This window comes from Aethalodelphis obliquidens, unplaced genomic scaffold (genome assembly GCF_003676395.1).
Source record: "Aethalodelphis obliquidens isolate GAN/ISIS:26980383/991018 unplaced genomic scaffold, ASM367639v1 scaffold25, whole genome shotgun sequence".
Taxonomy (NCBI): Eukaryota; Metazoa; Chordata; class Mammalia; order Artiodactyla; family Delphinidae; genus Aethalodelphis; species Aethalodelphis obliquidens.
The window spans coordinates 20,937,350-20,963,689 of record NW_020837969.1 but is presented as its reverse complement, the minus strand read 5'-3'; the positions used below and the strand labels follow the sequence as shown (position 1 = coordinate 20,963,689).

Genomic DNA, 26,340 nt, shown 5'->3' with positions numbered 1-26,340 from the left:
GAGTGCTGTGTAAATTGCAATACTCAACAAGGATGCAGTGATCATGAGATCCACTGTCCCTATCTGGAAAATGTTGCCGTCAATTACAGAACATAAGGAATATAAACAAACAGCCCAGGCCATACTATAATGTGTTACTGATCACTGTGGCAATTCCGTTACAACACCTAGTCCTTCTTATAGCCTCTTCCCTGTAGATGCATACATCTTAAGGAAACTTCTCTGGCTGTATTCACTCGCATTCCAAAGGAAGTGTTTGTCACAGTTTATATATGGTCATTACCAAAGTTTCCTTTTGTTTGCCTTTCCTTCTCACTCTCTCTCTCCCTTTATTTTAGGATGCAGGTGGCAGATCTTACAGGACCAGCCTTATCAGTATCACTGCTTCCTCTTCAGTGTGTTCTTTGCCTTAACTCTTCATCAGTCACCAAGTCCTATTAATGTGATGCTCTCTCCTTAATATCTCTTGTATTTTCCCCCTCCTAAGCATCCTTGATATCATTCTTTGTCTAAAGTATTTAACTAGGTTCTTTCTCTGTGAACCTGTCCAGGAAATACTAGTCTACACTCTTGCCATAGATTTCTGGAAACCAGATCAGATTTTGTCATTTCTCTCATTGACATAATTCTATGGCTCGCCATTATGTCCAGTTAGATAAAATCTAACTCCTTAGAAAGCTAAACTAGGTCCTATGTGGTCTGACTCCTACATACTCTTACAGCATCACCTGTCCTTCCTCCCTCCCTCCCTTCCTCCCTCCCTCCCTGTCGACTGTCTAGGTAAGAGTGTGAACTCTGGAATCTAACCTTCTGGTTTCAAATCCTGGCTCTGCTATGTGACCTTGGAAAGTCACTTATGTTCTCAGTTTTCTTGTCTATAAAATGGGGACAAGATAGTTCCTGTTTCATGTAGTTATTGGGTAGATTGAATGAGTTAATATATGTTAAATGCTTATAACAGGCCCTGGATGGTAGTAAATAATATATGTTGTGTGTACATGTATGTGTGTCTTGCTATTGTTAAGTTACTTGAAGTTCATCAAAGATTATAATTAGTCTCATTTCTTTTTTTTTTTGTATATGCTGCTTCCTATGGCTAGAATCATCCACTCCCACTTTACCTGACTTACCCCTACTGTCTTCGGAGCTCCAACTTGGTTGTCAGTCTCTCAAGGGAGCATTCACATGTGCCCCCCCCGCCCACCCCCCCTGCCAGGCTGGATGAGTTGCCTCTCCTACGTGCTCCTATAGCACCTGTGCACACCTGGATCATAATATTCATCATACCAGATGTGGGCTCTTGGCATTTGTGGTCTTAAATACTTGTGATGGCCCAAAGGTCCATGAGGTAGTAATTTGTAATAGGTTTATTTTATCTGTTAATCTTTCTATCTATCAATCAATCAGTCTATCTATAGATCGACAGACAAAATAAGGCAAGGCATAAGTAGCTTGGGGATTCAGAAGCTCAGAAGCTCTCGGGATGTATCCATACCGATAGTAAAGGTTCTACCATATTTTAATTTTCTATTTCTTTGTATGTTTCCCATATTAAATTTTGGATTCCTAAATTGGGGGACTTAAAAAAACCTTTATCCCTAGTGCCTTATATTTATATAACAGAGGTTTAAATAATATTTACTGAGTGAATGAATGTGTATTTTTAATTTAATAGATTTTTAACCCCAAACTGACTTTGCCCCTGAGCCACAGTTTGAGGTGCTGACCCTCTTCCCAGGAAAATATACACACATGGTTAACCTCAAAATTTCAGAAGGTTTGAGTCACCTTTGCCCTCAAGGACAGTTTCCCATTTATTCAAGGAGAAAGGGAGGAGGAATGCATTTTTTAATACTAAATACTCCAGAGATGTATGGCTGATAAAGTAAAAGGACTCATTTGAATTCAATTTTTTAAAAGATAGATACTACCCTATCTTGTCTTTGCCCAGCAACTTCTTGGAAAAGTTAACATGATTCGTTTTCAAGAGAGGCAAATTTGGATCATAATTTAGAGAACTTATAGAAAGTCAATTATCTTTATAGGTGTTTGGGGGCTATGATTTGGGGATATAGAAGAAAAGTTCCCCACCCCTGCTTTCACGCGAGTAGCTCACACATGCCTGCTGCACTATCTGAAATTCTTTTCATTCGCTACACTTTGTGACTAAGGCTTGGAACACTCTGTCCTCAGTGGCATATCTGAGAGGGTGAATGCATTTGGGCACTAATGCCTGAAGGAAAGGTGCTTAGACAGCCAGGGTGGCTGGTGACAAAGCAGCCCCTAGGTCAGGGCAGGAAGGGTGAATTCCAGGGGACAGCCTTTAGCTTTGCCACTAGCATGGAGGCTCAGACGACAACATCATCTTCTTTATGATTAAGGCAGGTTCTAAAATTGCAAAAGGAAAGATGAGATCTTTTGGCTAGTAGCTCTTTCAAGACTCTTCCTAAATGTTCTTCCTAAAAAGCCAAGCTTTGTGGCTCTCAGTGGTACAGACTGTATACCTGCATATGACTGAGAGATGTCTCACAGGTGTGAGAGATAACATGTTAAAATGTATATGCATATTCTGAAGACCAGACAAAAGCTTTCCAAAGCACACCCAAATCAGTGCTTTTTAAAGAGGGACCAAGAGTGGGGTGGATGGGGAGCTCGGGGGAGTTCGGGGACCATCCTGAGAATCACTGTAATAAAGGGGTACAGTTCGTGGCACTGAGGTACACACACGAAGGATGTGAAGACTGAGGAAAATGGTTGAGAACTATGATCAAGATTAAAGTCCACGGGCCTCATTTACAGGTAAGGAATCAGGGCCCCAGGTGTTACAGGATGGGCTTTTCCTACCGCACCAGACATCTCTTCAGACCTCATTTTACATCCTAAGACCTCTTCATTACAAAGTGCTTTCTGTCATACAAGGTCCTTTTTTTTTTTTAAAAAAAGTAACTCAGAGTCTTTCGATGAGCTTCATAACAGACCTGCTCTATTATGAAAAAAGAAAAAAGTAAATGCAAACAACGAAGAGTAACTAGGAATACTTGTCAAAGGGACATGGAAATAGCTGATATGAGCAAATATTGAAGTTAAATTGTACTGGAATGACTTAATAACATTTAGTCATATCTCTTAAATAGTTACATTTAATTAAACCACTGCATTCAAAGTTGACTCTCAGTGCTTGTAACTTTTTGAGGAACAAGATGAAATCATCCAATTTAATTTTGGGAGCAAGTACTGTATGTTCTACAGAAAGCTGAGGAATTGATTCAGAAACTACTCTTATAGTTCTGGCATGTTTCATATATTAACAGTTCTTTCTAATCCCTTCTTCTCTGGGTAATTTATGCATCTGTCAAGAGGTCAACCTGGGCTGTAGCTGGTTCAATATTTTTATTATGTAAAATGAACTTTCGTATTTGTTTTTTTCTCTAATAGGTCCTGTATTCTCTTCAAAGGCTCATACAGAGTGGTCTGTCGTGTGAAGGGCCTCGCTATTTGATTCCACTCCTACTACTTTGCATTTACATTACACATTGAGAAAATTATCAACAACAACTATCACTCTCTGAGGGTGGAAACTGCCATAAATCACAAAGACAAGAAGTAATTTTCTGTAATCACAAGACGACTCAGGTTAGTAGCTTTCAGCTATCCCAGCAATTCACATAATATGAGCGCATTCGGGAAACCTAATTAGTCCCAATTCCTTTCATTTAAAATTTATGACAATGTGATATAAGGTAAGCTGGAGTTTATTGTGTTTTATTAGAGAACAAAATGTGTTTCTAGGACAAGCATATTGTGAAATGATAGTTTCTATCATTAAAAAGGCTGCGGTATAATTTGTACTTGAAAATAATATGTAGGTGTTACATTTGAAGTATCATATATTAAAAGGTTTAAAAATAAACCTATGTGTTTTATAATGAAGTCTTTTTATAATGTAAGTAAAGTCTTTGAACTGTCTAGACCAATTTGTATTTTCACTTTAGAATTATAGTTTGAATCTATCTTTGAGATTTAAAGCAGTTCTATTCTCTTTTTTTAACTACTGTGTCTTCTGTGGCATTTATAACAAGAGAACAGTTTACAGTTATTTATATTTGTTTTTAGTTATAAAAATGTGACTATTGTGTGTCTAGGGTGTATCTCTGAAACAGGCCTCTGCAAGGGAAGGAAATTATGAAACACAAAACACAACCGGGAAAGCTCCGTCTTAGCCCTGCTTCCTGAGTGCCTCTTGACTCCTACCAGGGGATTAATGATTTATGACTGAATATCTGAGGGCCAGTTTATCTGGAGGAAAGCACTGTTGTCTTGCATAGGGAGCTAAGGAAACAGCTCACTGATTCATTAGTTCTACAGTTAATTATTGAGTGAAGGCACTATGATATATATAAAAGAAAGATCAAATTTCAGTTCTGCCCTCCAGGAGCTTCTAATCTAGTTGGGAACATATACAAAGTTGAGAGTTCAAGACAGTATCAGGAGAAATGCTCTAAGAGTGATAGTGACAATAAATATGCAGTATATAGAAATACGGAGAGAAATTATTACTTTTATGGATAGCTATCCTTAAAGTATTTATGGAGGAGAAAGAGGCTGAGCTAGACTTTGAAGGTAAGATTTTGGAAGGGAAGCATTTCAGATGAGAAAGAACAGCCTGCTGGCTTCAGCAAAGACCTGAACGACGAGCTATAAACAAGCCCCACTCAGGGAAAGGTGAGTAGAGGTCTTTGGGTAGAGCTGAGAATTTGAGCTGTGGCAGTTATAGGACATGGCTGGAAAGCTGGACTGGGACCAGGTCATGGAGGTTTTTGAATGCCAGATGGAGGAGTGAAAGCGTCATCTCACAGAGGTCTCCTGAAGGGTTTTCAACAGAGAGGGGAGATTATCAAATGCACATTATAGGAAAATTATCCAGCATCGGCATGAACTAGAGGTTCTAAACTGCTTTTCCTGGGTTCATGGAGGGAAATTACAAGTTACAGCCATCAGGCTAAGCATAGCACGTATGCAACGTGGTCTTTGCAGTTGCCTTTTACTATAGGAGGGTATGGTGTCTCCACCAAGTGAATAGTGATTGAAAAGGAGTATTGCAACCTCCCAGCATTACGGATATATTAGAGTGACGGGTGTGAGAAGTGGGAGGAAGGCAAGGGGGACAGAGAGACCAACTAGAAAGCCGTAAGAACAGCTCAGATACTAGGTTGTGGCGGACAGGTGGCAAAGATGGCAGCACTATGACAACAGCTCTGATCTTCTCTTAGTCTAGCATGGGTTCCAATAGGACATTGCATCCCACCATGTTCTGTTGCCAGAGGGCTCCAACAGGAGTCCTTTCATCTATGTGTGGCAAGTCCTCTTGGGACTCTGGTGGCCACAGCGCATCTCTTCCACTGTGACACCCCCTGATGTCCACGTGGTGATCGTGAAGATGAATTCAAGTCTGAAATAAAGTGCTTTGCCTGCAAACATCAAAACAAACGAGGATGGATTTGTTGGGAGTATACTAAGTAGCTGATAGAACAGAAGAGCTGCAAACCAAACCTCAGCAAAGGTAAGACTTAGGAGAAACTGGAGGACATTTCTTTAGTGATCTGACTTCAACTACCTCTTGTCAGTTTCCCAGGGGAGAGAGAATGATTGTCCTAGATTAGGTCATGTGTCCACCCCTGTCCTACGTGACTGGCAGGCTCCAGCATCACTCGAAGTCCAAAGAGAGGTGCAGTTCCTCAAAGGAAGAGTGGGTAAGCAGAAATTTTAAAAAGTATTTAATCTCTGAAATGTCTGGGATTGTAAATAATGGTCATAAGTGCTTGGGCTCAGGCTTGGGGAGAGATTAAGTATTCCCTCGAATCTTAGATCTCCAAAATTATTTTTCACTACTACCTTTGACAGATTCTCTTCTTTTTCAAACTAATGTCTTACTGTTAAATACACACACACACAAGTTGACAGAAACCGCTTCCAGCAATACCTTGATGCCTTCACGCTTTCAGGTCCACAGGTATTACTGTCCTTTCTCCCTGCCTCTCTCCTTTCCTTCCCTGGCTCACAATATTAAATTAAGTTTAAAAAAGTGGGATATAGAACCGTATTCTGTTTTCTCCCAATTTTGTTCTATCTACAGTAAAAAGTATTAGTATTTATAAAGAAAAGACAGGACAAACTCACATGGTAACAAGTTATCTTCTAACAGAATATGATTAATAGTTTTTACTTTTTCATTATCTAGATAGATAATCAAGATCCTTTATGATGAGCTGTTTGTTCCCTTGTTTTTGGCTTAAAACATGTACACTGTCCATCCATAAAGGGGAGTCACTCAGGGACCTGGGCTGATGTTTCCACGATCACAGAGACACACGCTGGCTCACAGAGCTTCTGCCCAGAAGTGATTCACATCTTCTCTGATCACATGTAATGGTCAAAGCAAGCCCCATGGCTTTGCCTGAATCAAGCTGGGTAGACAAGTGTTACCCTAGTTACATGCCCAGAACAGGAAAAACAAACATCTGTGACCTGTTACTGACCACCCTGTGGCTAGAAGCAAGAATGCTGACGTTTCTCTCTTTGCTCCTCTCTCCATGGAAAACACACCAAGCCACTGACCTCTCCTATTAACTTCCTGTCACGTTCTCTCCTCTTTCCTGTTTTCCAAGGAACCACTTTCCATTGCACTTAAAGTCCAAAATAGTTCTTCAAGTTTTTGGTGCATTACGTTCTGACTTCTCTGTCCCTTTCAAATTACTTTCTCTTCTTTCATGACTCACCAACAAGGCATCAGCTCTAAGGCCTGCAATTTGTCAGCACACAGATTAAGACGCCTGGCTAAACCAAACCCTACCTGCCTAGCTCCAGCTTGAACCCTACGTTACTACTTTAGCACTAGTCTTACTAGCTTAGTCATATTACCGGATTCACAAGGAATTTGCATATGTGTATACTGCAGGAAATTTAAACCCACAGACTGTTGAAAATGTCATATTAGATGGCCCCAACTCTACAAATCAATTTCATGGTCAGCTATATATTCTGCAGAATATAATCTTAAGTGTAAAATAAACAAAATGGATTTATATTGTTCACACACTTTATAATAGCTCTTTGAGGCTACTTGTTTATAGTAGAAGGAGGGCAACTTGGGGGGAAGACTTAGAGAAAGGTCTCCATGGGGTGTTGTTCAGATACTACAGATTCTGAGCTTGTAGTTGGAGCCAGATGGAGGGGAATCGAGTTTATGTTGATTGCCACTTAACATTGGCAAGTGCAATAAAGTATTAAAATTTATTTGTTTTACAGTTCTCAAGACTGTATTGCCTGATTGATTCCTTGAGGGGGGAAAGTTTTAAACAGACTTAAGTCTACTGAGATTTTGATTAAAGAGAAAAGCGCTCAGTGTTTGGGTTTTTCTCATGTGTAGGCAGTTATAGCCAGCCATATGTTTACTTTGTAAATTCTAGTTGAGGGCGCAACATAAGCTGTTTCAGTTTGGGTGGAGGTTTTGTCAGACATCACAAATGAGATTTGTACTCTGTCAGGAGTTTGCCAGATTTTTTGCAGGGACTGTGGGCAGGTCCGTAGTAATTAGGGATAACCTACTGCTAGTTTGTTTTAAGAGTAAATCCTGAAAAGCTCTTCCTCACAGTTGAGGGAATGATGGAATTAGAATATTATCATTTGGTGATAGTATCACTCAGCCATAAAAAAAGAATGAAATTCTGCCATTTGCAGCAACGTGGATGGACCTAGAGAATATTATGCTTAGTGACATAAGTCAGAAAGAGAAAGACAAACACCATATGATTTCACTTACATGTGGAATCTAAAAAATAAAACAAATGAATGTATGTAACAAAACAGAAACAGACTCACAGATATAGAGAGCAAACTAGTGGTTACCAGTGGGGGAAAGGGGAGGGGCAAAAGAGGGTTATGGAATTAAGAGATATAAGCTACTACGTATAAAATAGATACGCAACAAGTTTACATTGTACAGCACAGGGAAATACAGTCATTACTTTGTAATAACTTTAAATGGAGTATAATCTATAAAAATATTGAATCACTATGTTGTACACCTGAAGCTAATACAATATTTTAAATCAACTATACTTCAATTAGAAAGAGGCATCAATGGATTGTATGCTAAAAGTGGTGAGTGAGATGAAGAGAAATAGGATATTTATATGGTCTCAAAGTATCTCTCATATTTCTTAAATAGAAAGCTGGGGAGGGGTGGCGGAGGGGTAGGCACTTTACAGTGGAGTAACTAGTCAGATGCCACCTTACCCAAGTGCTTCCTACTTCCTAGACTGGGAGTAATGAGGGGGTGGGCGTATGGAGGGAACACAGAGGCTGTGCAAGGACAATACCTTCTCTTACCATATTCCCATCTACAAGCTTGTGGGTGTAGGGTCCCCTCTCTTCCCACACTCCCCAGGTTACTCTCTTCTACCAAAGCCAATGTTACCCTCTGTACTCAGAGTCCATTCTGCTTGTTTGCTTGCTTGTTTGTTCATTTTTTGAAGGTCTGCTGTGTGCTAACTACTGAGGATTCAGCGTTAAGTAAGATAAGTCCTCATTACCTAGGATCTTCCAGCCAGTGCTAGAGAAAAATATCTAACAGACTGTTACGGCCCTTGGTAATCTGTAGAGGATGCATGGGATGCAACAGGAGTACAAGGGGCAGGACTGAGCTAGCTGGTACGCACGAGTAGGGTCAAATGGGTTCTTCAGAGATTAAAAATACTTTCATATTGATTGGTAAAAAGCCACATTCTGAGCCCTTCCCTGGGATACTACTCCTCACTCACATGTCACAATAATTAAAAGATCAAACCCCGAATAAGCAGAGGTCTCTAAGAGCTGCTCTTGTACTCTGCCCACTCCTTTCTGATTGCCCTTATCCTGCATAGAAGTCAGGGAAGTCTTCCTGGAGGAGGCAATGCCTATGCCAAGGATGAACAGGAGTTCTCCTGGTAACGCACAGCACCCGTCCAGCCCCTGGATGACACGGGCTGTGTCATGCCTGAGAAGCCACGATCACTGAGTATTACAGGTGCATCTGATGCTGGGGAAGGGCAGTGAGAAATGGCTTCAAGAGGAAAATGGAGGCCGGATCAAAAAGAACCTTGTATGCCCCCTGAAATACCTGAACTTGATCAGACAAGCTATAAAATGCCTTTGAAGAAGTCTAAGATAGGAAGCAACACAGTAAGACTTATGTTGTAGAAAAACAATTGTGGCATAATTGAAGGAAAGGGATTGAAGGGCAAACAAACAAACAAACAAAACTGTTTACAGCCTGTTGAAGCAATTCAGGCAAGAAATGAGGACCTTTTCTAAAACAGAATCAGTAGGATATAGAGAAATGGTTGGAATCCAAAAAAATTAAAAAGGTAGAATCAATCGGGCTTTGTGATTGGATTGGAGTGCTGAGTGACATGCTATGCAATTTTAAAATCTATTTAGCATCCAATAGAACGATTTTATCCAAAGTGAACCTTTCTCTGAAAGAATTGATCTTTCAGAGAAACATACTATAATTAGCTCATTCCCAAATGACTGTTTTCTGAAGATTTGCAGGTAAGAAGGATGAATTTGCTAGCCTTTTGACAACTCTGGTGAGGTTCCAGTGAAGGCTGTGTTCTTTGCAGCTTATAAGAAAGTATAAAAACAGGGACTTCCCTGGTGGTACACTGGTTAAGGCTCCGTGCTTCCAGTGCAGGGGCTGTGGTTCTGATCCCTGGTCAGGGAACTAAGATCCCACATGCCGCGTGGCATGGCCAGAAAAACAGAAGTATAAAAGCGACACAATCTTGGCAGTTGTAAGTTCCCAGTTTTAGGAAATCTGCATCCCCATCAGCCATCTCTGGTGCCTACTCTGAACTGCATTCCTTGGCGTGGACCTGTTTTCCCCAGGATGGATCATGCAGCCGCCCAGCTGGAGAAGCAGCATGTGCACGATGTGTATGAGAGCACCGCTCCTTACTTCAGCGACTTGCAGAGCAAAGCCTGGCCTCGTGTCCGCCAGTTCCTCCAGGACCAGAAGCCTGGCAGCCTCATCGCTGACATAGGTAACCTGGGGCGGTGCCACGTAATCTGAAATATATTCCGTCATGCCTTTCCTTTTCAGATTCACTTTTCATTTCTGTTCTAACCAGAAGTCTGAAATTGTGTCCTTGGCATGTCAGCACCTGGAATATTCACTTGATAGCAGAAATTCATACAGTCAAGCCAGAAAGTAGAAAAGCCCCTCAAATCTACATATAGACAGTGGCAATTTTTTCAGAGCCTTCGTGCACGTCCTCCCACAAAAATCAACCTGACGTTGCTTGAATAAATCAGGATTGAAATGGCCGCTTGTGAAACTGACCATTTTAAATTCAGAGTGGACTTCCCTGGTGGCGCAGTGGTTAAGAATCCGCCTGCCAGTGCAGGGGACACGGGTTCGAGCCCTGGTCCGGGAAGTCCCACATGCCGCGGAGCAACTAAGCCCGTGCGCCACAGCTACTGAGCCTGCGCGCTACAGCCCGCAAGCCACAACTACTGAGCCCACGTGCCACAAGTACTGAAGCCCGTGCACCTAAAGCCTGTGCTCTGCAACAAGAGAAGCCACCGCGATGAGAAGCCTGCGCACCGCAACGAAGAGTAGCCCCCGCTCGCCGCAACTAGAGAAAGCCCTCACGCAGCAACGAAGACCCAACACAGCCAAAAAATAAATTAATTAATTTTAAAAATACTTTAAAAAACACTGAATGATTTAAAAAAATAATTAACTTAGAGACATTCACATTCGTGAATACAGTGTTTTGGCGGGTTACGCTGAGTAGCTCTCACGCCTTCTACAGAAGAGCCAGAATTGTGAGATTATAGAAGAGGTCCTGTAACCTCTTATGAATCTCATGGATCCTTTCCCTTAACTATTCTTATTATTAGAGCATATCTTTAATTAGATCATATCTTCATAATCAAGCACATAATGATTTGCTTGGAGGACTTTGGCTCAGTATCTTTTGGAATCTAGAAGTGGTAAATCACAGCCCAGGAGATCTAAGATTAAGTTTTAAGACATGGTAGGATTCCTATTTGGAGCATGCCCGCTCAAAACTGCTTTCTAGCAATTACATGCATACGGCACCGTAAGAATCGTAAGTCTACAGTTACAAGTTCCGTCTAATTTGACATTCACTCTAAATTTTGGTAAGAGAAACAGATGTGCCCAGGGCTTTTGGCTTGTTAAAGATGGTGCGAGCAGGGTAGAATTTGGGGAAGGGGTACATGTCACGTAGAAGTGGAGAGTCTTTAAAAACATCTCTATCATGTCAACTTTAAAAAAAAATCTGGTTTCATAAAATGCAGTAAGTTTGGAACTCTTACCACTCATAATATAAGCAAAGTACCAGAATCTTAAATCAGCTGGGAGGAAAAGGTTTGGGGACAACAGAATATATATGCTACTTTCTCATACCTTACACCAAAAATTCCAAATGGAGCAAAGATTTAAGTATAAGAAAATGAATTCATTAAAGGACTAGATGATGACTATATAATTAAAAAAAAATTCTCAAAAGCAAAAGGCCTCTCAATGTATGACACAAAAAAAGGGAGAACTCATAAAATAAAATACAGTTGATTGTCATTATCCACAGTAGTTAGCTTCTATAAAGTTTCCGTGAACCCTGAATTAGTGAATACTGAGTTATTGCCCTAGGGGAAATACTGGATTAGGTTCCTAGGAGCCTGTGGTCACAATATTTTTGTCAATTGATCAATACCTAACCTTGTTTCATGTGTGTTTCTGTTTAAAGCTTTACACGCATGCACTGCCAGTACAGACTTGGGCCCTGCAAATAAATTTTAGCAATTAGGTGAAGAGGCAGATACAGAGTCTGTGAGTAATGAGGATTAATTGCACTGGTATTTTTGACAACATAAAACTTAAAAGGTTCTACAAGGCAAATTTCTAGACAAATATATAAATGAAGTAAAAAACCAAAAACAAACTAGGTAAAAATATCTGCAATATATCTGATAGAAAAATAGACGATTTTCTTACTCCGTGGAGCCTTCTTCAAAGTCAGTATGAAAAAGACCAACAACCCCCTGCAAAATGATGAAACCATATGAACAAACAGTTCAAAAATGGGGGGAATACAAATTGCCTAACATTTTTTTTTTTTTTTTGCGGTACGCGGGCCTCTCACTGCTGTGGCCTCTCCCATTGCGGAGCACAGGCTCCGGACGCGCAGGCTCAGTGGCCATGGCTCACGGGCCCAGCCGCTGCTCCGCGGCATGTGGGATCTTCCCAGACGGGGGCACGAACCCGTGTCCCCTGCATCGGCAGGCGGACTCTCAACCACTGCGCCACCAGGGGAGCCCCTAAAATATTTCTGATAGGTAATCCATTTAAATGGCTTAACAACAAGGTACAAAAAAAAATGTACAGTGAAAAATATTCTCTCATCCCAGTCTTCCAGCACCAAGTAACCCCCATCAGAGGCACCATGCTCTTAGCTTCTTGTATAACCTTCTTGAGGTATTTCACATAAATATAAGCATATTTGTGCATATAAGTGTGTGCATGGGTGGATTCCCCTTTTTCAATTACACAAATTAGTATGTTACACAAAATGCTATACACCTAGCTCGTTTCTTTTAATATACTGAGTTCACTCCGTGTTTGTTCTCATAGAGCTGCTAACTATTAAAAGCTGCATAGCCTTCTATGCTGATAACACCATACCAACAGATATGTATGTTGTTTGCTACATTTTGCTACTACAAATTATGGCACAAATAATATTCTTTAAGTACCACTGTGCAAATCAATAAATATATCTAGTAAATATTATTTTACCCATTTGTATCTTTTGATTTTTGTACTCTTTACACTTTTTACCACTCAATAAGTAAATAAGAATATTTTGATTATACAGTGAAAGACAAGTTTTAAAATAAAATTGAAATGAAGAAGAAATCAATGAAAAGGAAAGAAAGAAGCCCAAAGGGATTAGTAGAAAAAAAAGGAAGTAGAACAATGTGACTATCTCCAAAAGGAAATATTTTTTCTTTCTAGGTTTTCCACTTAGGTAAAATCATCAACAGTTTAATCTGACTGGTTATTAGATTAGCAATTTATAATTACTGACTAATAAAACTTTGCATAGGTAAAAAACAGGCAGAGGTAATCGGGTTCCAGTTGCCCATACAGGAATTATCTAGCGGCTTCGCTATTTTAGTGGTGCGATTGTTTTATTGGCTAAATTTTATTAAGCTCGTCACCCCACTCCCAGCTGATCTGCTGAGATGTGTGATAATGGCTCCTGATGGAACCTAACTCTTCAGGGCAGGTATCAGGAATGAAGTGAGCAGGAACTGTAGTTTAAATATAAAGAGCGTTGATGATTCAAAGACAGCAGAAATGCAAAGGACCCTCAGGAAATCCTGCGATCTTTGCAATTAAGGCAATACCTTTTCCTGAAATGGGCTAGTAATTTAAGGCCATTAGAAGATGGTGCATGCCAGGGATAAACTTCAGTTTGGGACTGACATATACACATTACTATATATAAAATAGATGAATAATAAGACCCTGCTCTATAGCACAGAGAACTCTACTCAATACTCTGTAATGGCCCATAAGGGAAAAGAATCTAAAAAAAAAAAGAGTGGATATATGTATATGTATAACTAATTCACTTTGCTGTGCAGCAGAAAGTAACACAACATTGTAAATCAACTGTACTCCAAAAAAAATTTTTTTTAATGAAATAAAATGGGCTTCTCTGGTGGCGCAGTGATTGAGAGTCCGCCTGCCGATGCGGGGGACACGGGTTCATGCCCCGGTCTGGGAAGATCCCACGTGCCGCGGAGCGGCTGGGCCCGTGAGCCATGGCCGCTGAGCCTGCGCGTCCGGAGCCTGTGCTCCGCAACGGGAGAGGCCACAACAGTGACAGGCCCGCGTACCGCAAAAAAATAAAATAAAATAAAATAAAATAAAAAATAAAACTGAACCACATTTGGTTAACCAAACCATTTTATTATAACCTTATCCCTATATATATATGAAACCCATATTTCTCTCAATTCAAGCAAGTATTAAACTAATCAATTATGAATAAAAATGGACTGTAACATTTAAAAAAAAAAAGAAGATGATACATGGAAGGTGTTCTGTGGTTTGAGGGCTTTACTTGGATTAGTTTAGGAAGCAGAATAAAGACTAGAACTAGATTCTTTTTTGAGCAAGGTGACCTTTTCACGTGACATCAGAGACAACTATCCTAATAGTATTGAAATGTTTATTTTTGTATACATAACTAAAATTAATTTTTCAAGAATTAAAATTCTTCTTGCCTTTTAACTCTCAATTATTTATTCCCATAGTCTATGGTCAGACTTCATTTGCTAAGTTATTCTCTAATTACCATTCCTTCTCTGAGTCAATACACATTTAGAGCTCCTACTAAAGGGCAGGCACCAGGCCGGCAGAATAAAACATATTGCCTCATCTCTGACTTCAAAAGATGTACATAAAAGGAGAAGTAAATAGGCTATATTCTTCCTTTTCCCATAGCAAAAGAGAATTCTCTTTCAGATAAGGTCTTAGCAAAAAACTCTTAATTTATAAAATGTAGTTCTTTCTGCAAACTTCAGAGGGAACATTCAGATTAATTATTTCTAGCAAATACTCGCCCACCATGGGCCAAAATATCTTGTTGAATTGAGGCAATTATCTGTTTTCTTCCTTAGTTGTAGTGAGGTGCAGAATACAAAATAGAGGGGAACAGAAGCAATGCAGACACTTGCTACGGTATCTCTGCAGAACTACAGAAGGTTATCACTGAGATTTTGTAAAGGAGCATGACTGCTGTGTACAGGAGCTGCAGTACCAAAAATGTTCTGATTTATTTCTTGCATGTTTAAGATAATGAGGGACTAGCCTTGGCAGTATTCTTGATTTCCTCATTAGGATAAAATCTCCCCTCTCTAGCATCTCGGTGTCTGCACTTTGAAAATGGATAATTGCATCATATTCAGGAGTTCCATTACTATCCTTAAAAATGAATGCCATTAGAAATGAATACAGGGGACTTCCCTGGCAGTCCAGTGGTTAGGACTCGGTGCTTTCACTGCCGTGGCCCCGGGTTCAGTCCCTAGTCGGGGAACTGAGATCCCACAAGCCTCGCGGCATGGCTGCAAATAAAAAAAAAAAGAGAGAAACAAATACAGGATATCAAAGGTATCAGGGGCACTGGGAACGTTTCAGGAGATGATGAAATCTGAAAAGACCTCAGTTTCCTCATTGTTACCATATGCTCTCTGAACAAGTCCCTCTAGCTCCAATGTTCTATGAACCTGTTTTTATTAGTATCTTTGAAGTAATTTTCCCTTTCATTTCTCTAAATGTATCCCCTGAGCCAGTTCAAAACAGCAAAAAAATTTACAAGATGATTTTTCTTAAAATATGAGCATCGTCTTTGAAATGTTCGGGATTTCAATTTTAAAATACTTTGTGAATTATATCTTCCCCATGATTGCCCTCAAATATTGGATCCTTTTTTGCAAAAGCATTCTTAGAAACAGTGGCTACGAGATCTAAAATATTTCCAAGACCTCAATCATTTACATTGAAATAATGAAGCTGGAAATCTTATTTTTTATTCACAAGCTCTCCACTGTCTCAGCTGGCATCAATGAATTTTAATTCTGCTTTTAGTGTCTCATAATTTTGAATAGCACCTATTAAGGAGGAGTTATCAAAGAGTGTTGAGATGTATTTCTAAAGCAGCAAACTAATCATCTTTGAATAGTGGTAGATATTTTTCAGGCAAAAAAATTTAGAGCTAATGCCAGCAGGTAGGGATATCAACTCTAATGACATCTTTAAATATTTCTGAAAAAATAAATAGATGATATGTCTGTGGTAGAATAAAATACTAGGTACTAGATCACAGAAGGCTTTGTTTCAAGATGATTATTCCTTTATGTTACTACCTTCTTCACCATAATATCTGTGAGATCTGACTGATCTAAATCTTTGGGCTGTGTAAATCTTGAATTACTTGGGTCTCTGCCACCAGAAAGTGAATGTCAAAAATGGTCTATTTAAGGGACTTTCCTGGTGGTCCAGTGGTTAAGACTCCGAGCTCCCAATGCAGGGGGCCCGCGTTCAATCCCTGGTCAGGGAACTAGATCCTGCATGACGCAACTAAAGATCCCGTGTGCCACAACTAAGACCCGGTGCAGCCAAGTAAACAAATAAATATTTTTTTTAAAATGGTCTATTTAAGAAAAAATAGTTCTTTGTCAGAGTTGTATTCAGAGTTAATAGAGATCATTTAAAACCTAGCACTGACAACAGATTGGATAAAAAGATGCTGAAATCCTTTTTTCATTCAAATTTTAAATTTTTGAAAGGCCTGTTTTATTGTGTAAGTTATTTTATCTATACCCATTGAAAAGTTGTTGACAGTAGTCTGTTTTATATAGCCAGCAAGTGATGAAGGTTTGGCAAGATAACACAAGAATAAATGCCCAGAACATGTAGACCTAAACATAATGAAATATGTGTGTGAAGGTAACTTTTGTAAAGAGACTGGACCTTGTCACTAGGATCCTAGGGAACTATTATTCTCTGCTGGAGGCCAGCTGACATTTCTTGATTGTGCTATTCTGTTAAGAAAGCCCTATGGACATGACCTCATTAAATATACAATAAATAATATTTCTTTTTCCCATTTTCGTTTCCTCTTATCTCCTATATAAAAACATGTATGTGCTCCCTGAAGGCTTTTCTTTTTGTTTTTGTGTGTACCTTCAATCCATGTTGTGTTCTGTCTTGGTTAGTTAATACAGGCAGACCTCATTTTATTGCACTTCCCAGATTCGGTATTGTGTTTTGTACCAACTAAAGGTTTGTGGCAACCCTGCACTGAGCCAGTCTATTGGTGCTATTTTTCCAACACCATTTGCTCACTTCGCGTCTCTGTGTCACATTTTGGTAACTCTCACAGTATTTCAAACCCTCCACCAGCAAAAACATTATGACTTGCTGAAGGCTCAGATGATGGTTAACATTTTTTAGCAATACACTGTTTTAAAATTAAGGTATGTACATTGTTTTTGTAGACATAATGCCGTTGGACACTGAACAGACCACAGTATAGTGTAAACGTAACTTTTAAATGCACTGAGAAGCCAAAAGAGTCATGTGACTCGCTTCATTGTGACATTCGCTTTATTGCAATGGTCTGGAATGGAACCCGCAGCATCTCCGAGGTTTGCCTGTATCAAGTTATTTCTATTCCCTGTGATAAGACAAAGTAACCGACAATGTTCCACTTTCCATTAAGGATAGCGTGTAACACAGGTTTTTCTCTTACAGGTTGTGGAACTGGAAAGTATCTTAAAGTGAACAGCCAGGTACATACCCTGGGCTGTGACTACTGTGCGCCATTGGTAGAGATTGCCCGGAGTAGAGGATGTGAAGTCATGGTATGTGACAACCTTAATCTCCCCTTTAGGGATCAGGGCTTCGACGCCATCATCTCCATAGGAGGTAAGGCAGCCCCGTCACGCATTCACTCTTCACCATGAGAATAACGTTACCTGGTTGAGGCTGCTCTCACAACTCAACATCCATTCTTTGTAGCAAGATCTATGTAATTCATTTTATCTAATTTTTAAAAATATTGCAACTGAACTATTTAACTAAGTTCAAATGTACTTATGGTGGTACATATGATTGTTTTTACTAGTTCAACCCTCAAACTGTTGTTTTCTTCTTTTTGATGACTCATTCCAATTTCTTTCACTTACGAGTAAGAAAGTATTGGAGGAATTGTACTCATTGAAAATAGTACTTTGTTCTATTGAAATGAAGCCAGATTCTTTCAACGTGAAGTAGATCTTTAGAAGTCATATTACCTTTTCCAGGCCACAGGTGTGCCCTTTATTAGCAGAATATTGTGGGACTAAGGCACTGAATGTCACTGGAAGGATGTGTCACCAACCTGCCACTCACTGTACAAAAGTCGCTGGGGAAGATGGTCCCACCTGGTCCCAGATTGCATTGCTTTTATAGTGCCACTCTGCTCTCTTACTGCCAGAGACTGTTCATAAATCTATGGAATACATTCCTCATATTCCCCCAACAAGTGTGCCCATAAGATATACATGCCAAAAACGAAAAGAAACAGCAAAATCCATGCTTGAAATATACACAGGTAAGGGTCATTTTACTCAATACATATAGTCCTGAAACTTAGTGTGTTAGTCATGTTTAAGTATGCTGGGGAATCATGTTACTTAAGGAAATCTCGTGGCAAATCCTTTCCCAAAGTGAAAAATCTTTTGCAGGGCAAATTATTTCCTCCAACACACTTTAAAAAAATTAATGTATTTGAATATAACAAGCTTTATCAAAGCAAGGTGAATCTATATAAAACTGACTGCAGATAAACATATGGAATAAGACTGTTTGCTCTGTCCTGGACTAGATGAGAAATCGGTATTTCCACCATTAGCTGGGGCCTGTATCTTTGCATAGTGAGGGGATGCCGGCTTGGATGCCATAACCTTGGAACTAGTTAGGACTGGCAGGAGGTGGTTGCCATGGAAACCTGCTCTTTGACAGCCCTACTTCTTTGCGTTTGAAACTGTTAAGTCCATTTGGTTTTAAGCATTAAGAGAAGGGATTCTTGTTGAACCAAGCAACACTATACAATGCTCTGAATCTTTAGTAGGAAGAATTTTTGGTTTGGTCATGCCACCTAAAGAACCAGAAATTGGAGGGAGGTCAGAGAAGTGTATTTTTTTGCTCTTCTATTGTTTACTTTAGTTGTAGAGTCTATACAGCTGGCTACCTACAAAGAGCCTGTGCTGCTGAACCACTGTTGCAGGCGTGGGGTTACTGACCAACTTTCTTACTTTGGGGAAATGCTCCATGTTGTACATGGTTAAGTCTTTCTTTTCTTTCAGTTTAAGTCTCCTGCCCACAGAGGAAATGGAGCACACCTGGTTGCCATCTTCCAATGAAAAATGCTTCCTTAGGTGGAAACCCAGCGTGTGTTTTTATGAACTGTAACTATAAATTAACGTGGTGCAGTCAATTTCCAATTAGATTTTACATTTAGAACTATATTATGAGAACTTTCAATAAACCATCTCTCCTATGTCCATATATATTTACTTCGCTATTTAGAATTCTGTATGTTGGCATTTCTTGCTTAACATGAAGAAATATAGTTTTAAATATATAGTTTTCCATGTCACTTAATAATGAGACAGTACACATCATACCTAATTATACATTCCTTATGTTTTACTCACAGATTACAAAAAGAAACAGTCTTTCTGCTTACTTTTAGAATAGTACGACATGTGTCTGGAGAGCTGATTCACTTTGTTATGCAGCAGAAACTAACACACCATTGTAAAGCAATCATACTCCAATAAAGATGTTAAAAAAAAGTATAGTATGACCAAAATTTTATAAAAATTTGTTCATCTGTTGAAATAGTGTCAACCAACTATCCGTGCCAGTGGTTCGCAACTCGCGGTTACACGGCCCCCCACCCTCAGGCGATGCCTGTCAACGTCTGGAGACATTTTTGGTTGTCACAACTGGTTATGTGTATGTGCTGCTGTCATCTAGTTGCTGCCTCCCCAGCTCCCACAAGAAAGAATCATCTAGCTTGTTTACAAATGCCAACAATGCTGAGGTTGAAAAATTCTGCTTTATGCTAAGCCCACGGATTCTGAATGCTTCCAGTTAGATGAGACAAACACCCTTGAAAAATTAAATAACAATACATCATAAAATCCCAAGATATAACAGGACTTTAAAGATGACCTTGTGTAATTTCTGATTCTGGAGTCCAGTCATTGAATTCTACCTACCCACTTGTTCAATTCAACACCCTATCCTACAGGATACATATACTGAGTACTACTTTTGCCTTTAAATTGTGATTATGATTTTTAAACAACAGGGGACATTTTTATCCTTTAAAATTCAACACAGTTTCCTGACATTGATAAAATTCATATAAATATATGTTTAGGTCCCATTTGGGTTACATTTACAATGTTTCTTAATAGAACATGTATGCATAGGCACGTATAATACATTTTATATGTAATGAAAACTTCATTTGTAAATTTTTTCTTTTTCAAAAGCATTTGGCTTAAAAGTTACTTAGTATTATATGTTAAATATAAATATAAAATATAATATGAAAGATTCGGATATTTCCTGGGTGAGATTATGGTATTAAAATGGATTATCGCATAACAAATATTTCAGGAATGAAAAATATAAAGATGTTCTTCCTTAAAAACAAAACTTCTGGGGACTTCCCTGGTGGTCCAGTGGCTAAGACTCCGCGCTCCCACTGCAGGGGCCCCGGGTTTCATCCCTGGGGAACTAGATTCCACATGCTGCAACTAAAGATCCTGCATGCTGCAACTAAGACCCGGCACAGCCAAATACATAAATAAATATTTTTTTTTATAAAAAACCAACTTCTGAAGCCAAGAATCCTGAAATGTTGAAGACCTATAAATCTGATAAAAAGAAATTACTGTATTAAAATAGTCCTGGTTTAATAGCGTTTTTTGTTTAATGGCCAAAACACAAGAATACAGTCAATTCTCATTATTCACCGTGGTTATGTTCTGTAATGTCCCATGAACACTGAATTAACAAATACTGAACCATTGCTCCCAGGGGAAATATAGGATTAGGTTCTTGTAAGCCTCTGGTCACAATACTTTTGTCAACTAATCAACACCTCATCTTGTTTTATGTGTGTTTCTGTTTAAAGATGACTTATTTTTGAACTCATGCCAGCAGCACTATAACACCCAAAAGGAGCTCATCTAACTCACATATTTTCTCTGTAAGACACATCGCAGCCTTACGGCTTACGAACCCTAGACAGCACTTCCACCCGGTGCTGGGGCAGGGCTGTGAGGGATCGTCAACAGAGAGACCACCAACAAAACACCAAAATGCGAAAACACACGGCACGAAACAGACTGTGAAAAGGACACTTGTTGACAGCACCAGAGCTGAGACAGGAAGGCAGAGCATCTCCTCGCTGGACCCCAGCTGGGAACGTGTGCCTTGGGAGGCTCAACTTTTTGGCTGTTCTATGCATGTCAAGGAATGACTACGAAAATGCTAAGCATACTGAGTTCTGAAGTCACAAGACAATTTTAGCAAGTAGGCAAATTTGCAGATACAGAATCCACAGATGACGAGGACCACCTGCATTTAGAAAACACACCCATGGAAGTTCCAGAGCGAATGAGGTGCAAGTTATGGGGGACACTAACGGCCAGGAGTAGTCATAGATGTGAACGTTAGTACTGTCCTAAGCCTTACTCAGTCCTGACTTCTCTGCCCCCTTTTAGCTCATTGACCACGACACTACTTCGAGAAGTGTAAGCTTTCAAACTGACCATTATAAAGGGCCCTTTCTTTGGCGATGGGGATTGGGGAGAACAGCCTGACACCTAGTGAAGTAAAGTAATTGGTCAGAGATCACAAGGCTGGTCACTGGTAGATCTAGGACAAAATACAGTGGTGTCCTGTTCTTTAAATGCATTTGAACCTAATACCTCTCGCACTGCTGCATGGTACAGTAAGAGAAACAAGGGTTTGTGCACTGCTGATAGGAGAGCAAACCTGATTGGGAACAATACAAAGTGTGCCTCTCCTATAATCTTCCTTTGACACCTTTAGCCATATAATCATCTCATTTTAGGCATTTACTATCTCTCTGTGGCAGGTAAACTAAAGAGATGTATTTGCCTGAAACCATTACTAACGTCTGGATTATGCTGAGCTTACAGGAGCTGTTTAATCTTCTCTGTTCCCTCACTACTCATATCTGAGCAGTAGTGTCCAGACTTTCCTGAGTGCTAATTTCCTACCTGAGATAAGTGATAGGCATATGTGTGGAAAAATAATTTGATGTTTTCTCTTGACACAGTGTCATTAAACTCTAGAAGCTAATAGACCAGTGCTTTCTATATACTGTTTGATAAAAATATGCCTAATAACCCACCTAAGACTAGATACAGGCAGTCCTGCTTGACTCTCACTTTAACTTTGCAAAGACTGCAAGTAAAATGATGACCTATAAGCTGCTTTCTCTTAAGTATACACAATTTCATATTATATTAACATTATTATAAACTATAAGCAATCATTACTACATGTCAAAAGTGCATCATACTAAGTGAAGTCAGTCAAAGACAAATATGTGATATCACTTATGTGTAGAATTTTTTAAAAAAATGATACAAATGAACTTATTTACAAAACAGAAACAGACTCACAGATTTAGAGAATGTACTTCTGGTTACCGGGGCAGGGAAGGGTGGGGAGAAGGAATAGTTAGGGAGTTCGGGATTGACATGTACACGCTGCCATGTTTTAAGATAGATGACCAGCAAGGACCTATTGTATAGCACAGGGAACTCTGCTCAACATTCTGTAATAGATAACCTAGATGGGAAAAGAATTTGAAAAAGAATAGATACATGTATATGTATAATCACTTTGCTGTACACCTGAAACGAACACAATATTGTTGATCAACCATACTCCAATATAAAATTCTTTTTTGAACTTTATTTTATTTATTTATTTTTTTACATCTTTATTGGAGTATAATTGCTTTACAATGGTGTGTTAGTTTCTGCTTCATAACAAAGTGAATCAGTTATACATATCCATATGTCCCCATATCTCTTCCCTCTTGCATCTCCCTCCCTCCCACCCTCCCTATCCCACCCCTCCAGGCGGTCACAAAGCACCGAGCTGATCTCCCTGTGCTATGCGGCTGCTTCCCACTAGCTATCTACCTTACGTTTGGTAGTGTATATATGTCCAATATAAAATTTTAAAAAAGAAAGCATACCTCTCTCTTTACCATTCTTCCACCCAGAAAACAGTTGTGATATAATTCTAATAAAAGTCTTTATTTAGGAAAAAAGATGCATCATTTTTATATGGAAAATACTAGCCTATAAACGTGTAGGTTTACGTGTGTATATACCCACTGAGATCTAGTTTCTTCTTTTTCAGTCATACATCATTTTTCTACAAAACAAAGAAGAATCAGAGCAATAAAGGAAATGGCCAGGGTCTTAGTTCCTGGAGGCCAGCTGATGATTTATGTTTGGGCCATGGAACAGAAGAACCGGCACTTTGAGAAGCAAGACGTGCTTGTTCCATGGAACAAAGCCTTGTGCTCCCAGCCCCTCTCGGAATCCAGCCAGCCTGGGAGAAAGAAGCAGTGCGGGCATCCAGAAAGAAGCCATCCCTACCCCCCTCCCTGCTCTGCGTGTCGCTGTCCCGTTTGTTTTAAGGGGCGCTGTGATTCGAGGCGGTCCCGCAGCGTGGACCGTGACTCTGCTCTAGCTGGCACCTGCTGTGCAAATATTTCCAAGGAAGGCGAGGAAGAAAACGGATTCTATAACACGCTGGGGAAATCTTTTCGTTCCTGGTTTTCCTCTAGATCTTTGGATGAATCAACTCTGAGGAAGCAAATTGAAAAAATGAGACCCTTGAAAAACACAGAAAGTTGGGCCAATAGCGCGATATCCACCCAGCCTTCAAGACGCTCAAGTTTCGACTTAGATCATCCAGAGCCATTTTCGACAGGAGAGCAACATTTAGATGAGGAAGTGTTTGTGGAGACTTCTCAGAAACACCTGGAATGGCTGAGAGCGCCCGCCACACACAAACACCTAAATGGAGACCATCCAAGAGGCGTGAGGAGAAATGGAGATGGGAATTTTCTGGGTAGCACCAACACCAGGGAGAATTGTACGGATGCAGGTAACTTAGAAGAGGGTACCCCTTCTGCTAGTAAAATATGGAGGAGGATTTCTGCAGCTGATTCCAAAGATTCCAACCCAGGTGACACCATTTCTGTCGAAGAACAACAGCCTGACATTTTGGAATCTGGTGCCTTTATGCGCTATTACCACGTGTTTCGAGAAGGCGAGCTCTATGGCCTGCTGAAGGACAGTGTGTCGGAGCTCCATATTCTGAGCTCTGGGAATGATCATGGCAACTGGTGTATCATTGCAGAGAAGAAGGAAAGCTGTGATTGATCGGATCATTTCAGACATCTCCTCCAAAAGATGAACCCCATTCTTCTCACTGGGTCTGTGATATGGTCCCCTGAGTGGACATCCAATTTCGTCATTTGGTCTGTATTGAATCCATTTATATTTTGGTCTATAGAGACTATGAATTCATCATCTTTTTAGTCTATAGACAAGCACAGTGCTTGGCATCTGAAGCATCTGACAAAGAGTATTTGTGGTTAAATGTTAATATAAGAGATCTGAAGAAGCAATATAACATGAACTTCAATACAGCTGAATCACTATAACAATACATGTATACTGTTTTTCAGTATTATATAGTGACTTCAAAAGATTCTGCTTTTAAGTATACCTTTTAAAAACATCATTTGTATATAGGAAGGGGGTAATTCCTACTTCTCTGGTTATAATTTAGATCTGTGTGCAAGATAATAGGCAAACTCGTACCAGGGCACAAATGTAATTTGAACCATGTGATAAATTATTTCGTTGCCAAGGCCTTGCTTCTATTTAAAGTCTTCAGAAAGGTGAGAGATGGTGGAGAGAGACAAGAAGGGTTCCGAGAACTTTTCTAGATGATAAGCGAACTTGCTTCACGATAAGTAAATAATAAGGTTTTTGATGTTGCTCAGAGGCTTTAAAGGCACTGTCAGCATGTAGAGAGTGGAGTACGTGGGCACCGGGAAGTTGTTGCAAGTTAACCAGGTGGTATTCTTCCAACCTTATTAGAAGCAGGAATATCCAGTTACGGCAAGACCAAGATTGACTAATGAGTTCTCATCTGGAATGATGCTTTACTTATGCATTGAAGGGATACTTAGGAAATGAGAATCTGGTTGAAACAGTGCTTTTTATTGGTTCTCAAAACAAACAGATCATTAAGGTACAAGATATTCAGACTTGGTGGAGGACTGATTGTTGGATCTTTAAAAATAATATCTGGGCATTTATCTTACTGAAAGGGACTACATTTTAATAGTTATATTAGGGATTTAGGTAGAATCAAGTCCTATTAATTAAAGGTTCAATTTTTGCCACTTTATAGACAAACGAATAGCTGGGCACTGTCTGGTCACCACATCTGTTTACACTTAACCATGGGTCTGTTTAAATCCATGTCGTGGATTCTGAGACACAGATATAATTAGGAGAAGCAAAAGTAAGTTGACCCAAGAATACAGTTTCAGGCAGTTCCTTAATGAGGAGAGAATCAACACTTGACAAAAGGCTTTTTACTGTATGGGCCACTGTAAACGCAGAGGAAACCCAATTCTTGTTTTGTTTTCCACTGAAAATACTGAAATAGTGTAAGATTTCATTTGTGTTGGGTTTATTTTTCCATTTGGTGATTGTCCTCTAACTTAAAATAATGATGCTACTTTCAAAGAAATGTAAAGGACTTTTTAAAAAAATTTATTTAATTTATTTATTTTCAGCTGCATTGGATCTTCATTGCTGCACATGGGCTTTCTCTAGTTGCAGCAAGCAGGGGCTACTCTTCATTGTGGTGTGCGGGCTTCTCATTGCAGTGGCTTCTCTTGTTGTGGAGCACGGGCTGTAGGCTCGTGGGCTTCAGTAGTTGTAGCACGTGGGCTCAGCAGTTGTGGCTTGCAGGCTCTAGAGCGCAGGGTCAGTAGTTGTGGTGCACGGGCTTAGTTGCTCCACGGCACGTGGGATCTTCCCGGACCAGGGCTCGAACCCCTGTCCCCTACATTGGCAGGCAGATTCTTAACCACTGCACCACCAGGGAAGTCCTAAAGGATTATTTTTAATGTGCATCTGAAAAGTACTGGTGTTTATTACTCTCTCTTGGCTTCGAAATAAGATTGCATCATCACCTTTTCGTTTGATGAGGTTGTCGGGTGGAAATGAGATCTACGATTTATATTGTTCGGCACACAGTTTGCATCAGAGGGACGATGAAAACAGACATAAAAGTGGAATATAAATTAAAATTTAATTTAATGTCTTCCATTTCTTAAATGAGGACATTAAGTCATGAGTGTTAGTGGGGGTTTTTGGTGGAAAGAAATGTTCTCAGAGTCAGAGACATTCTTACAATTAAGGCTTGATGACCTTTTTATTATGAGTGGATTTTTCCTCTCCTTGAAGCCTGTTGTCACATGCATCTTTAATCCCAGCCTTGCTGCTAGAAATCTGTTTCAAGTCAGGGCTTTCTGGTGGTAGCCCACCACTTAC

At 39.7% G+C, this 26,340-nt stretch overlaps 1 protein-coding gene and 1 long non-coding RNA gene across 2 annotated transcripts in view; one reads left to right on the top strand and one right to left on the bottom strand.

Moving 5' to 3' along the window:
- Nucleotides 1-26,340, bottom strand: part of LOC113628806 (uncharacterized) — a 199,566-nt gene that overhangs the window by 138,678 nt on the left and 34,548 nt on the right. The gene's annotated exons all lie outside the window — the stretch shown is intronic.
- On the top strand, nucleotides 4,657-25,561 carry TRMT9B (tRNA methyltransferase 9B (putative)). Its single transcript, XM_027122731.1, has 4 exons — nucleotides 4,657-5,750; nucleotides 9,928-10,082; nucleotides 17,396-17,569; nucleotides 23,111-25,561. The coding sequence occupies exons 2-4, from the start codon at nucleotides 9,929-9,931 to the stop codon at nucleotides 24,142-24,144; spliced, it is 1,362 nt and encodes a 453-aa protein (XP_026978532.1). The 5' UTR covers nucleotides 4,657-5,750; nucleotide 9,928; the 3' UTR covers nucleotides 24,145-25,561.

Coding starts and splice junctions, on each gene's coding strand:
- TRMT9B (XM_027122731.1), top strand. CDS start 9,929: ATGGATCATGCAGCCGCCCAGCTGGAGAAGCAGCATGTGCACGATGTG. Junction 10,083..17,395: donor CAGCCTCATCGCTGACATAG/GTAACCTGGGGC, acceptor TTTCTCTTACAG/GTTGTGGAACTGGAAAGTAT. Junction 17,570..23,110: donor CGCCATCATCTCCATAGGAG/GTAAGGCAGCCC, acceptor CTTCTTTTTCAG/TCATACATCATTTTTCTACA.